Source organism: Mobula birostris, chromosome 31, assembly GCF_030028105.1.
Source record: "Mobula birostris isolate sMobBir1 chromosome 31, sMobBir1.hap1, whole genome shotgun sequence".
NCBI classification, from domain to species: Eukaryota; Metazoa; Chordata; class Chondrichthyes; order Myliobatiformes; family Myliobatidae; genus Mobula; species Mobula birostris.
Genome location: NC_092400.1, coordinates 21,517,520 through 21,531,395, shown reverse-complemented (window position 1 = coordinate 21,531,395; position 13,876 = coordinate 21,517,520). Strand labels below are relative to the sequence as shown.

Below are 13,876 nucleotides of genomic sequence, written 5' to 3'. Positions count from 1 at the left end.
TAATCTGTAATCAGACCTCAGAAATGAGAGATGAATATCATTTTAAAATCATATCAATTTCTCCTTCCGGTGAACAAAAATCACCCCCCCCCCCCACCAATTCCCTACTCTGACCTTTTACTCTCACCTGCCTATTACTTCCCCCTGGGTCTCCTCCTCCTGTCCTTTCTCCCATTGTCCATTCTCCTTTCCTATCAGATTCTTCCTTCTCCGTCACTTGACCTTTCCAATGCAGCTGGTTTCACCGGTTCTGTTGAGAGTCTTGGCCTGAAACATCAACTGTACTTTTTCCCCATAGATGCTGCCCTGGCCTGCTGAGTTCCTCCAGCATTTTGTGTGTGTTGCTTGGATTTCCAGCATCTGCAGATTTTCTCTTGTTTGTGGATTCACCTATTACCTTCCAGCTAGTCTCTTTCCCCTCACCTTTAACTCTGACATCTTGGCTCTTCCCTCTGTCCTGAAGAAGGGTCTCGGCCCGAAATGCTGGTTGTTTACTCTTTTCGATAGATGCTGCCTACTTGAGTTGCTCCAGCACTTTGTGCGTGTTGCTTTGGATTTCCAGCATCTGCAGAATTTTTCGTGTTAGAAATCATGTACATCTGTGAAAAAAAAATCTTCAAATCAATATCATGCTAGGAAACATATTTGACTTGGATTTCCATGGTATCTTGGAGGATTAGAAATATGAATTGTTTTGAAAGAACCGATGATTTAGAAGCTCAAGTTTTTGAATTTGGTTAACATGCACGATTTCAAGGTAGATTTCTTTAAAAGAAGAAGTACAGATTTTGAAATGTATTAGTATTAAAAGGGTTAATGTTTCATGTGCATGACACGGGTTAATGAGTGTAAGATGTGAAATCTTTAACAGCCATATCTGTAAATGTGCACAATTTCTACAAGTTCTGCTTTTGAACTTTGAAAGATTTCTACTTAACTACATATTAAAGTCCATTCTTATGATACTGCCTGACTGAAGCCAGTACTATTCACGCCCTTTCTTGCTTAGTAACTGTTGCTCACAAGAATTCTTATCTGCCGTGTTTTCAACAGCCAGCAGTGTTTTTGTATGTTATCTAATAGTGGGTGTTACCTATTTTTTTTGTTGGTATTTTACACTTCATCTAATCCAGACTTGGAACCAGTTTACTGCACATTACTTTAGGAGAGATAGGAATCTCTGGGTAAATTACTTCTGAACACTTGGGAAATGTGCAGACTGGTACAGTGTAGTTGAAATAAATGTTCAGTGCATAGTTTCCAAATAGTTTTCCTTCCTGAGTAATTGTTCAGTTATGGTTAAATGCAAGAAGTGCCGCCTTTAAGCCATTACAAATGGAGTAAGTCATTAGAAGAGAATTTTTCACAAATGGCTCAAATTTTTTTCACCTTTCATTTTCAGAATATATTACGTGCATTAACCTCTAGAAATTACCACAGGCATTATTAGTCGTAAGTAATGAATGGGCTTGTGTGGCTAAACTTAGTAGATCTTGATGTGTTGGGTGGTGTAAGTTAGGTGAGGAGTAAGGTGCTCAAAGGGAAGAGTTTATTTAGGGAAACAACTGGCATGAATTGATGGCAGCTCGTGCAGAGCAGATGTCCAAGACTATAACTCACCAGGAAGCCTTTGGTAAAAGTATCAGCTCCAAGTCTGAATTTAATGAAAGCCGGTGTATCAGAGCAATTATACTGGGGGGGGAGGGGAGTGGAATTTGTAGATAACAAGATTTAGGTTTACACGCAAGTGAATATTCTACATAGACATGGATTGGAACGAAATGATAAGGAACAAGGGCATTAGAGAGACTTCTAGAGGGTATATATGGACTTGTCCAAGGGAAGTTTGAGGCTGGAATTTTTGGCGGGAGGTCAGACTATTGAGGAATAAAAACTGATTTGTTGAGGAAGTGATAAGAAACCCAAGGTCCTGAAGTGAGGAACTAGCGGTGGCAGTTCTGGGCTGATATCAGGCCTTGATGCAGAACTTTAAGTAGATTAAATAGTTGTCAATTAGAAGTGCTTTATAAAACTTTTTTTTTCTTCTTACTTCACATCAGTCAGTATCCTATTGAATGTTTGCTGTATCGTGTGCTGCCTTCTGTACTGTAGAGTCCACAACTGCCCACATTGTTCCTGTTCTACCACAGCTGTTTAAAGAAATACAATTGCATTTCAATTGTATCAGCTGAGGCCCCATATCAAAGAAAGGATGTTCTGGTGCTGTAATGTGTGGCAATCCCTGCGGACTTCTACCAGAATACCCTGGGTGTGTAGATTGTTAATGGAAATAGCACAAATGAGCTTGAATTTTCCATGGGAGAATGCTGGAGGAGGCTTACGAGAATGATCTTGGGTTTGAAGGGTTAATGTATGAGGAAAGTTTGATGGCTCAGGACCTTTGTATGCTGGAGTTTAGAAGAATGAGGGGCTATCTCACTGAAGTGTACTGAATATTGAAAGTCCTAGATAGAGTGGATGTGGAGAGGATGTTTACAATAGTGTGTCTCAGACTAGAGAACACAACCTCAGAATAGAAGGGCATCCATTTTGAAGTAGATGAGGAATTTCTTTAGACAGAGGTTAGTGAATTTGTGGAATTCTTTGCAACGGACATTTGTGGAGGCCAAGTCATTGGGTATATTTAAAGTAGAGGTTGGTATGTTCTTGATTAGTCAGAGTATCAAAGGTTACAGGGAGAAGAAAGGTGAATGGAGATGAGAGGGAAAATACATCAGCCATGATAGAATGGCAGAGCAGACTTGATGGGCCAAGTGGCCTAATTCTGCTCCAATGCCTTATGATAAGTTATTTTTCTCTGTGCAGCTAAAATGGATGACTTACATTTTTTCACTGGAGATAATCTTAAGACTTTTTTTTTTAACCTAATCTACAAATGCCCATTGCCTAGTTCCCCCTTCATTCTTTCTTTTATTTTAATACCAAAATGTGATGCCTCCTGTTTATAGTTGAAATCCATCTGCCACACTGTGTCCATTTGCCATCTTATCGATATCCTCTTCCAGGTTTCTTTCCTCCTTGAAATAGAGAAACATAATGTATTTGACCTTGTGTATTTCTGAAATTACCCAAAATGCTGTTACATTGAATGTATTACTACAAATATACATCAAAATTTGTAAGTAAGTATTCATTGTAGCAGGCTCATAACTGGCACTTCCACAAATAGTTCAAGCTTTAATTTGTCATTCGTGATTGCCTATATCAGTTGGATGAGACATTTTAATGCAATCTAACATTATTTTCAATTGGGTAACTTTATATTGGAACAAGTAAAAAAAATCTGTTGCATAGTTTGGCGATATTGTTTATATTTTGAAGAGGGATGAGGAAACTTTGCCTCTCAGTAATTATCAAAGCTTACTGTAACAAACTAAAGAAATGAGGAATTCTGCTGTGGAAAATGCACCAATGTTAGGGATAGTGATGACTGGAGTACATGTTGATTAAAGGAAAAAGATGGGAGGAGCAATAAAAAGACTCCTTTTTTCTGATAGGAATCAAATACAGTTTGTTTTCCCAAAAATTAGTATTTGGATCAGTTCTCTCTTGTTTATAAGTAACTGACTTGGGCTTGGTATAGTGTAGAGATTGAGTCTGTGGAAGATACAAAGAACTATAATGTAGTGAGAGAGCAACATGGCAGAATTCAGGAGAAAGCCGACTGGTGAAATGGTGTGTGGAAGGGAAATGTAACACAGTTAAGTGACTCAGTTTGGGAGGAACAGCATGGAAAGGCAATCCAATCTATTCTGCATATTTTCAAATTTTTCATAGTGGCAGGACAATTGATACAATAATCAAATAAGCATACATGGTATTCATTGCACTAATAGAGCATTACTAATACATGAACAAAGTAGTCTCTAAGCCTGGTAAGTTGTTGAAACATCAGTTGAAACAAGTGTAAAATTTTACATAAGCCACTTTTGGCTGCAAGCTTGAGGGATTTCAGAGACACCGGAGGTGTTGGAATTGTTCTTTGATCAGTACAGGTCCGGTAGAGAGGTTCAAAATTATAAGGTATTGATCAGGCAAGAAGGGAAAAGATGTTCTCTTGGGTAAGTGCACAGTCAGTTTGCAGCCATAGATTGAAAGTACTGGGAGGGGGGTGTTGCTGGAAAAGTGAAAGAAAATTGATTCTCCCTCCACCCCCCCCCCCCCCCCGCACATGCCTCAAGAATGCATTGCTATTAGAATCTGAATTTGTTCGGTGCTTTCATCTCCTGTCATGCCTTGGGTGAAGCCTTCTCCAGTTTGCAGTCTCCATACTCTTGGTCATCTTGCCCCATCAGATGTTAAAATGACCATATTAAATATTTTTTTCCCTGAATTCTCTCAATTACTAGTGCAGAATATGTGATTTTATGACACATGCTAGTGATATTGATTCTGTTAACTGATTTAAAAGAAAAAATTAAATCTGGAAATTGCTCATTTTTCCTAATATTTTCAGCGACTACATGTTCACAAACTGTTTCTTCCATTCCTTGTTTCCTCACACCACGCTTGTAGCCCTCCTAAATCTTTTAGTGGCATCTGATTTATAGGTTTTTCCAAAGTCCATGTCTGAGACCTCCCATGATTCCCAATACAGTACTGGTAAGTTCGCCTCTGCTGGCTCTTCCAATGCTTGATTATTCAAGCAGCAACAGTAAAGAGCTACTTTCACAATTTTGGCATCATGTTTCAGCTGCTGTGCCACTTGAGGGAGTAGCAGAATAGTGATCTTGTGCAGAGAAGGTGGTGAATGGGGTGTTCTGATTAGAGCAGAAATGATGCCTGGGAGCAGGTATTTCGAAAACAGCTTTATGGGTACAGGTGGTCCTAGCCATTCACTCTGTACCAAGGTGTAGGAATGTTGTCACGGGCAAAGGCTGTCATCAAGGTCAAGGGTGAACACAGGACTGGGAAATACGATGACAGGTGAGGGGAGAATGATGATATTGTGACGGAAGCTCCAAAGGCAGAAAACAACGAGCCCAACGGCACTGAAGATGCAGAGGAGGTCACCTACACTTGTATTTTGCATCCAGCAAGCAGTGCCTTTCATGCTTATTGTTGCACTTGTGTCCAAATAACTTAATTTGGCTTAGTACAAGATTAACCTGTGAATGTGGGGTGGGTTAAATGTGCTCAACTCAGCATGCTGTACCTCAGAATCATCAGGTTTATTATTACTGATGTGTCATGAAATTTGTTTTGCAGTAGAGTGCAAGACTTAAGAATCACTATTGTTACAGAATCAAAAGATGAACATTCAGAAATCTGATGGCGGAGGGGAAGAAACTGTTCCAAGAACATGGAGTGTGCATTTTCAGGCCCCTGACTTTGTCCCTAGCAGTAGTAACAAGAGGAGGTCATGTCTGAATGGTGAAGGTCCTTAACAATCTCAAATTCCGGCTGCTTGGGCTGGCAATGAAATACTCCAAAAATTTCCTTGTACATTACTAGACGTCCACTTCAATATCGAAGTAATGAACATGCAAAGTAATTTTAAGGTTTATGAGGGAAAATGCAAAGTCTTGTTATTCATCTTAAGCTGATATATTACAATAATTCCGTTGACAATCCAAAACACTGGCACTTCCCTTGGGACTTGTAAAAGTAAAGCTTTTGGCTCCTTGTGGTAATGCTTAGAATTTAAGCGCTGTGTCTATTTTATTTATTTGGATGTCAAGTGCCAAAAGAGGATACTAAATGTATTCCTTGGTCCTTTTTGATAACATGCAATTCTTAGTTGCAGAAAAGTTGCTACATCATCGGCTTTATTTCCTCCCTTTGTTTAATGAAAAACATATGAATTAATCTACATCAAAGTTGCTGGTGAACGCAGCAGGCCAGGCAGCATCTCTAGGAAGAGGTGCAGTCGACGTTTCAGGCCGAGACCCTTCGTCAGCTGCGACTCCAGCCTTGAACTCCAGGCCCTTTTTTTTTTATTATTTGCCGCTTCCTAGAGATGCTGCCTGGCCTGCTGCGTTCACCAGCAACTTTTATGTGTGTTGCTTGAATTTCCAGCATCTGCAGAATTCCTGTTGTTTATGAATTAATCTGTTCCTTTGCTGTTGCATTTTCAAATTGTGATTTTTTTTTTTAAATTCCACTCTTGCTAACCTATGACTTCACTTAAAAACTAATTGAAAACAGATTATTTTAAATGTCTGTATATGAAGTAAGTTACAAAGGCCAACTATTTCCTTTGGTTGATTTCAAGTTTTTAATTTTGCTACAAAAGATTTTTCTTGCATCTAGTAAGATGTATGCACCAGGGCAATGTAATCTTGTGTAAGCTATAAACAGTGTTCCAGTGCAGTAGAGTTTATTCACATCTCCATGCATGCAAGCTTGTTCAATTTACAGACAACACTAAAATGAGTGGAGCAACCAACTTTACTCGGGGGAATTTAATAAGTTATGTAATTGTGCAAAAATTGAAATATAATACTAACAAAGAATACTGTGTGTGTTGTAAATTTGGCTCAGATGCAAGTGGGATATGAGGGCAGTGGTAAACTTGTGATCACGTTTTGCAGATTTCTTCTTTAAAACAAAAATATACTTGCATATATTATAAATCTATTAAGGTATTTCTGAAACTTCTAACAGAGCAGTTTAAATTACATGTGTAGCCCTTGTAACAGACTGGTCATTATGCTTTAAAATCAAGACACTTGCTATTGGTGAGGGTAGAAAGGAATATAGTAATGATGATAATAAATGAAACTTCTGATCTTTAAAGACTTTAGTTTAAACAAACTTAAAGGTGATCTCATTAAAGCATTAAATAGAAACTCATCCATGATCTTTACTTTCCACATTGAATATTTTGATACTCTTGCCGTTGTATGTTAATCTCCTCAGAGTAAACGTGGAATGTCCAAAATTCAGCAAAATGAATCAAGTTCTGTTTAGCCATTATCTCTCTACCTGATGATCAGCCTTGGCTCCCAATAAAGTGTCTTGAATTTTAATTCTTCTTTTGAAACTCCTCCAGTGATCTTGCCTTTCTAGCCCCACCGTCATTAAGATGTTGATACTTTGCCAGCTGAGACCTTATTGCCAAATTTAATTGCTCCTCCAGTTGAGGTGAAGCTTACCAACATCCTAGTCTGTACTGAAGGACTGCCACTTTAGTAAAAGTTTTGCTTTGGTCATCCTCCTGTAAAGTACCTTGTTGTTTTGTAAAGATAGCTTTCATTTAAATGCAGTTTGATGCTCTTTTTGCTGAAGTTCATGGATCTTTTGTTGCATTAATAGTGTTGTTAGTGTAACCCTTTGAAATTAATGTAGAAACTTGCTTCTAAGGCCTGTAACTAAGATTGCCAGAAATTTAAAAGAAGCACTGGAATGTAAACATAAAATGGAATTCGGAATTTTTTTTTAAGAGTAGGAAAAATGTTTGAAATTTATGGAAGGTTAGCCAACTGGATTCATCTTGCAAAAGCTAAAGCAGGCTTAATGGGAGAAAACAATGGCTTTTTTATATAAAAAATCAGGTCAAAAATATTAAGTGCATTCATTCCACATTCAAAAGTTCATGTAGGTATATTAAAATACAAGGAAGATGAACCTTGTATGTTAAATCGCTTAAAGAAAACTGAATCTGTACTGTTTTTTGTTTCCTGTCTTTCTGATACAGGTGAAACTGCGGTGCCAGAAGGGAATTCCACCTTCGCTGCGTGGGCGAGCTTGGCAGTATTTGTCAGGGAGCAAAGTGAAAATGGAACAGAACCATGGGAAGTTTGATGTAAGTATAAATGGAAAACTTGTTGCATTGTATGCTGGTATTAGCAATGATTTTATTAAATGGTTTGTTGACATTACACCACTATCTGTTTCAAAGTGCTTTTAGTGCACCCTTACCAAACCCTGAGTCACAGGAGTGAAGTCATAAAATATTGTTCAGCACCTTAACCAAGTGCCTTCTAGTCAGTCTTGGCATTGAGAGCTGGCAGACTGTCTGCTGTGAGGCGCTTCATGTAGATATTCTCTTCGAGGTTACACTACAATGATTCCATACAGGAGTCCTGTTACGTTTTCTACATCAGCTATGTCCATTATAGACATCATTGGCCTAATTGGGGTCTGCTAAATCAGCAAGCCTCAAAATAGAATCCAAGCTTTTTGTATGGATAAGATGTCTTCATAATAATCTCTCTACTCCACCCACTCTACTCCAAGCCATAATAGCTGTTGTCAGCCCTTGTTCTCACTCTCATTTATAATTACTTCTAGCCTCCCTTCCTCCTTCAGTCCTGAACTTATTGTCATCATCTAAGTCAAAGTGAAGATTTTGCTTTTCAACAAGCATGGTTTGTACTTTGTATAACCTTCTGAAGTATTTGGAATTTTTGAAACTTTTTTTCTATCTATCAAAATAATAAAATATAAAGTTGATGATGTAATGATTGCTGTTCACTAGGAGATAGACCAGTCACCTGGAGATCCAACATGGCTTGATGTAATAGAAAGGGACCTACATCGCCAGTTTCCTTTTCATGAGATGTTTATTGCTAGAGGTGGCCATGGGTATGTTCAATCTTTTTTTAAATTCAATCCTTTGTGTTTTTCATTTAAATGTTAAAAAGATTATTTCAGCCTGTAGAACGAAAAGAAATCTATGCTAAAGCGTAAAACTGTAAATCTATCTATCTATATCGGTACATCACAAGTAGCAAATCTGAGAGTAACGTGGAGGCACTATTTAAACTTACAACAGTGAATACAAAGAAAACTGCAAAAATTAACAAAATGCTGCTCTTTTGGGACTGGATCATTATCCATAAAAATATATATTTCTTTTCATAGTATCTACTTATGGACGTTTCAATGTTGGGGCATCTATTTTGATCACATATTTTAAGAAACAGAAACAGAAATTGGTTCTCTGTATTACTGATGTATACTGATCAGCTTTGAAAAGTGTAAAATCAAACTATTGATAACTTGTATTTTAAAGGTTATTGAGTATATCTCAAGTTAAAAATGGAAATGTGACTGTAAGGATTAAACTTGAGGAAGTTTGAGCGAAATGTGAGAAGTTATTGAAAGAACCATTGGTAAATTGGGAGATCACCAAGCAGCAATGCTATAACTTGTGCACGGTAACGAAGCAACACAATTGCGTTAGAACACAGGTGATCACCAATCAAGGTTCAATTCCCACTGCTGCCTGAAAAGAGTTTGTAGCCCATAACTGCATGGGTTTCCTCTCAGTGTCTTAGTGTCCTGCCACTTTTCAAAAAGGTTAACGTTAGTAAGTTGTGGATATGCTACGTTGGCACTTGGAGCATGGTGACATGTACAGGTTGTGTCCAGCACAATCTTCCCTGATTTGATTTGATGCATTTCGTTGTATGTTTCGATGTACGTATGACAAATAAAGCTAATCTCTAGCCTCCAAATTTCAACTTTGTTCCTGTCCTTAAAATGGAAATGGAATCTGTGGATGTTCACGGTATGGTATAATGAAGAGGAAAATGATATTATCAGGTTAAAGCTAGATATACTGTAGAATGGCAATGCTTTCTTTCTTATTCTCCTTTTTTGTTTTACTTGTATCCTCTCAAAATTCAGTTGATTTTATTTTTGTTTTTATTAAGGCAACAAGACCTTTATAGAATTCTGAAAGCGTACACAATTTACAGACCAGAGGAGGGGTACTGTCAGGCACAGGCTCCAATAGCTGCTGTTCTTCTAATGCATATGCCTGCTGAGGTAATTATTCATCCTGTTTTATGTTTCCCTCATTGTTCAATTTGAATTTGGAATGTCTATTTGGAAAAAATGATGTCTGAGTGTTAAAAATGCTTGCAAAATGGGAAGCTCCACGGCCAAGTGTTCTTCCTAAGTAGAGGTTAGCACAGGAAAGGAAGGAAAAATAGGGAGAGTCACCTCCTCTTCTGATCACGGGAACTTTGGTCTTTGCAGGGAAGCATCGACTGTGAGTGCACAAGTGATCTAAATGGAATTGTAAGTCTGTGGAAAGAGGAGTAAACAATCTAAGAAGTTGAGAGGTGTGGTTATTATTTATGGATCCAGTTCCCTTTCTTTCCTTTGAAGATAGTTTCAAACTTATATGATGTTCCACAACTGACAGCTGCCTTGTACCATGGACAAACGGCTTTACTTTCTCATGTATAAAGATGCCCAAGGCGTTGAACTTCAGTGGATACTAGTGTACACCTTGGCACATTTCAGATGCCGCATGCTATCTAATGCATTTTTTTGACTATTACATTGACCACACTTGCTCATATTTCATGTTCACAAAACACTGATACACGTCATTTTTTAGAAATATACAAAGTGAGGGAGTTTAAAAACTACCAAACATTGTTCAAAGTAAATTTATTGTCATAGTACAAATATGTGACCATATACAACCTAGGGATTCATTGGCAGGGAAATAAATGAGCAGCCACCAGTTAAAAGCTACCCATTTAGAATTATCACAATGTTCAGAACTTTGCAAAATACTGTTCATGGACAATCATTTAATTTGTAATTTTTGACTTTTTTAAGATTTGAACTGGCTGTAGCGTTTACTGAGATCTTTAACCTCTTGCTTAGGCAGTCTGCGGTACCCTCTTGCTTCAAGCAGACTTCACTTGTACCAGTGTCTAAGAAGAACATGGTAAAAAAAAACTATCATCCAGTAGCACCTACCATCTACAGAGATGAAGTGCTTTTGAGAGATTGATGAATCAGAATCATTTTAATATCACCGGTATATATCATGAAATTTATTAACTTTACAGCATCAGTACAACAATATACACTGAATCACTGTATGTCTTCAAGCTTCTGTAACAATGAGAAGAGGGCATGTCCTGAGTGGCGGGGATCCTTAATGATGGATGTCGACCTCCTTGGGCACCGCTCCTTGAAGATGTCTTCGAAGGCTAGTACCCATGATGGAGCTGACTAATTTTACAAGTCTCTGCAACTTATTTTGATCTTGTGCAGTACCCCCCCCCCGCCATACCCCATACCGACAGTGATGTAGCCAGTGAGAATGCTCTCCATAGTCATAGTCATACTTTATTGATCCTGAGGGAAATTGATTTTTGTTACAGTTGCCCCAACCAGGAATAGAGTATAAATATAGCAATATAAAACCATAAATAATTAAATAGTAATATGTAAATTATGCCAGGAAATAAGTCCAGGACCAGCCTATTGGCTCAGGGTGTCTGACCCTCCAAGAGAGGAGTTGTAACGTTTGATGGCCACAGGCAGGAATGACTTCCTACGACGCTCAGTGTTGCATCTTGGTGGAATGAGTCTCTGGCTGAATGTACTCCTGTGCCCAACCAGTACATTGTGTAGTGGATGGGAGACATTGTCCAAGATGGCATACAACTTGGACAGCATCCTCTTTTCAGACACCACCGTCAGAGAGTCTCTATGGTACATTTGTAGAAGTTTTTAAGTGTTTTAATTGACAAACTAAAACTCCTCAAACTCCAAATGAAATATAACCACTGACTTGCCTCCCTTACAGCTGCATCAATATGTGTCCAGGTTAAGTCCTCAGCAATATTGACACCCAGGAACTTGAAATTGCTCACTCTCTCCACTTCTGATCCCTCTATGAGGATTGGTTCCTGTTCCCTCATCTTGCCCTTTCTGAAGTCCGCAATCAGTTCTTTGGTCTTGCCGACATTGAGTGCAGAGTTGTTGCTGCGACACCAAGCAATGAACGGGTATATCTTATGGTTGAAGGGTAATAACTTCACCCTTTCGAAACCATCTGAAATTCTGTCAGAAGTGGTTGTATCATCAGTAAATTTATAGAGAATTTATGATGAAACGTATCAACTCCTGCCTGAAAAGCAGCTTGGATACGCTCTAGTTTGCTTACCGAGGGCAACAGGTCCACAGCAGATGCCATCTCATTGGCTCTTCACTCAATCCTGGGACATCTGGACTGCAGAGATGCATACATCAGGATGCTCTTTTAGACCACAGCTTGGCATTCAATCTATCATCGCCACAAACTAATCAATAAGCTTCAAGATCTTGGCCTCAGTACCTGCTTGTGCAATTGAATCCTCGATTTCCTCACTTGCAGATCCCAGTCAGTTCAGCTGGCAACAATATCTTTCCACAGTCTCCATCAGCACAGGTGCACCACAAGGCTGTGTGCTTAGCTCTCCACTCTTACTCATTTTACAATTATGACTGTGCGGCTAAGCACAGCTCCAATGCCGTATTCAAGTTTGCTGACGACACCACTGTTGTAGGTTGAATCAAAGGTGGTGACGAATCAGCACTTGGGAGGGAGATTGAAAATCTGGCTGAGTGGTGCCACAAGAACAATCTCTTACTCAACATCAGCAAGACCAAAAAGCTGATTATTAACTTCAGGAGGAGGGAACCCAAGGTTCATGAGCCAGTCCTCATCGGGTGATCAGAGATGGGGAGGGTTAGCAAATTTAAATTCCTCCATGTTGTCATATCAGAGGACCTGCCCGAGACATTTCAGAGGACCTGTCAGATTGCAATTACATAGAAAGCGTGGCAGGACCTCTACTTAGAGCTTGTAAAGATTCTGCCTGACATCTAAAACTTTGACAAATTTCTATAGATGTGTGATGGAGAGTGTATTGACTGGGTGCATCACAGCCTGGTATGGAAACACCAATGCCTTTGAATGGACAATCCCACAAAAAGTAGTGGATTTAGCCCAGTCCATCAAGGGTAAAGCCCTCCACACTGAGCACATCTACACAAAGCATTATCACAGGAAAGCAGCATCCATCATCAGGGACCCCCATCACCCAGATCATGCTCTCTTCTTGCTGCTGTCATCAGGAAGAAGGTACAGGACCCTCAGGACTCACACCACCAGGTTCAGGAACAGTTATACCCCTCAACCATAAGGCTCTTGAACTAAAGGGATAACTTCACTGAGCTTTACTTGTCCCATCATTGAAATGTTCACACAACCTTTGGACTCACTTTCAAGGACTCTTCATCTCATGGTCTCAATATTTATTGCTTATTTATTATTATTATTATTATTGTTTTCTTTTTCTATTTACACAGTTTGTTGTCTTTTTCACATTGGTTGAATGCCCAGTTGTTGTGGCCTTTCACTGATTCTATTATAAGTTGTTATTCTATTATGGATTTATTGTGTATGCCCACAAGAACAGGACCAGCAACCCAGTTCAATCCCCGCAGCTGCCTGCAAGGGAGTCTGTGCATTCTCCCTATGACTGTGTCACTTTCCTCCAGGTGCCTCCCATCATCCAAAAGGCGTCCCAATTGGTAGGTTAACTGATCATTGTAAGTTGTCCCCTGATTAGACTAGAGTTAAATCTGGTTGCTGGGCAATGTGGCTTGACTGGTCGGAAGGCCTATTCTGTGCTATATCTCAATAAAATAAATAAAATTAATCTCAGGATTGTATATGGTAACATATGTGTATTTTGATAATTTACTTTGAACTTTGAAGATCTGTAACATTTCACATTCTTTCCACAGTAGGTCTTGTACAACAATTTGAAACCTGTGTTTAAAAATAAATAGTCTCCCTACTATCATTATAGTCTTTGTTTTTGGTAGTCATGCTTGCTTCTCTTGCAAAGGAAATTAAGGTCTGAAGTTAAACCTTCTGCTTTGTACTTGCCTTTCTCTGCATTCAAACACCAGCATGATTGCAATCACCAGACTTTATTTTCTCTTGAAGAAAAGATTTCTGAGAAACATCAGTGTTCAACATGAACAGTTAAACAAACCTGTGGTTAGACTGGAATGTGGTGGTCAGTTTTTGGCATAATTCCTTGAAAAATATATTGACCAGAGCTAATGTAATGGTTATTTGATAGAATGGTATCTTGAATCC

At 38.8% G+C, this 13,876-nt stretch overlaps 1 protein-coding gene across 1 annotated transcript in view; it reads left to right on the top strand.

The window, feature by feature from the left end:
• tbc1d10ab (TBC1 domain family, member 10Ab) overlaps nt 1-13,876 on the top strand; it is a 70,451-nt gene that overhangs the window by 40,876 nt on the left and 15,699 nt on the right. The window contains exons 3-5 of the mRNA XM_072247597.1: nt 7,661-7,768; nt 8,444-8,550; nt 9,624-9,738. Coding sequence (XP_072103698.1) covers nt 7,661-7,768; nt 8,444-8,550; nt 9,624-9,738 — 330 coding nt within the window. The remainder of the gene's footprint in view (nt 1-7,660; nt 7,769-8,443; nt 8,551-9,623; nt 9,739-13,876) is intronic.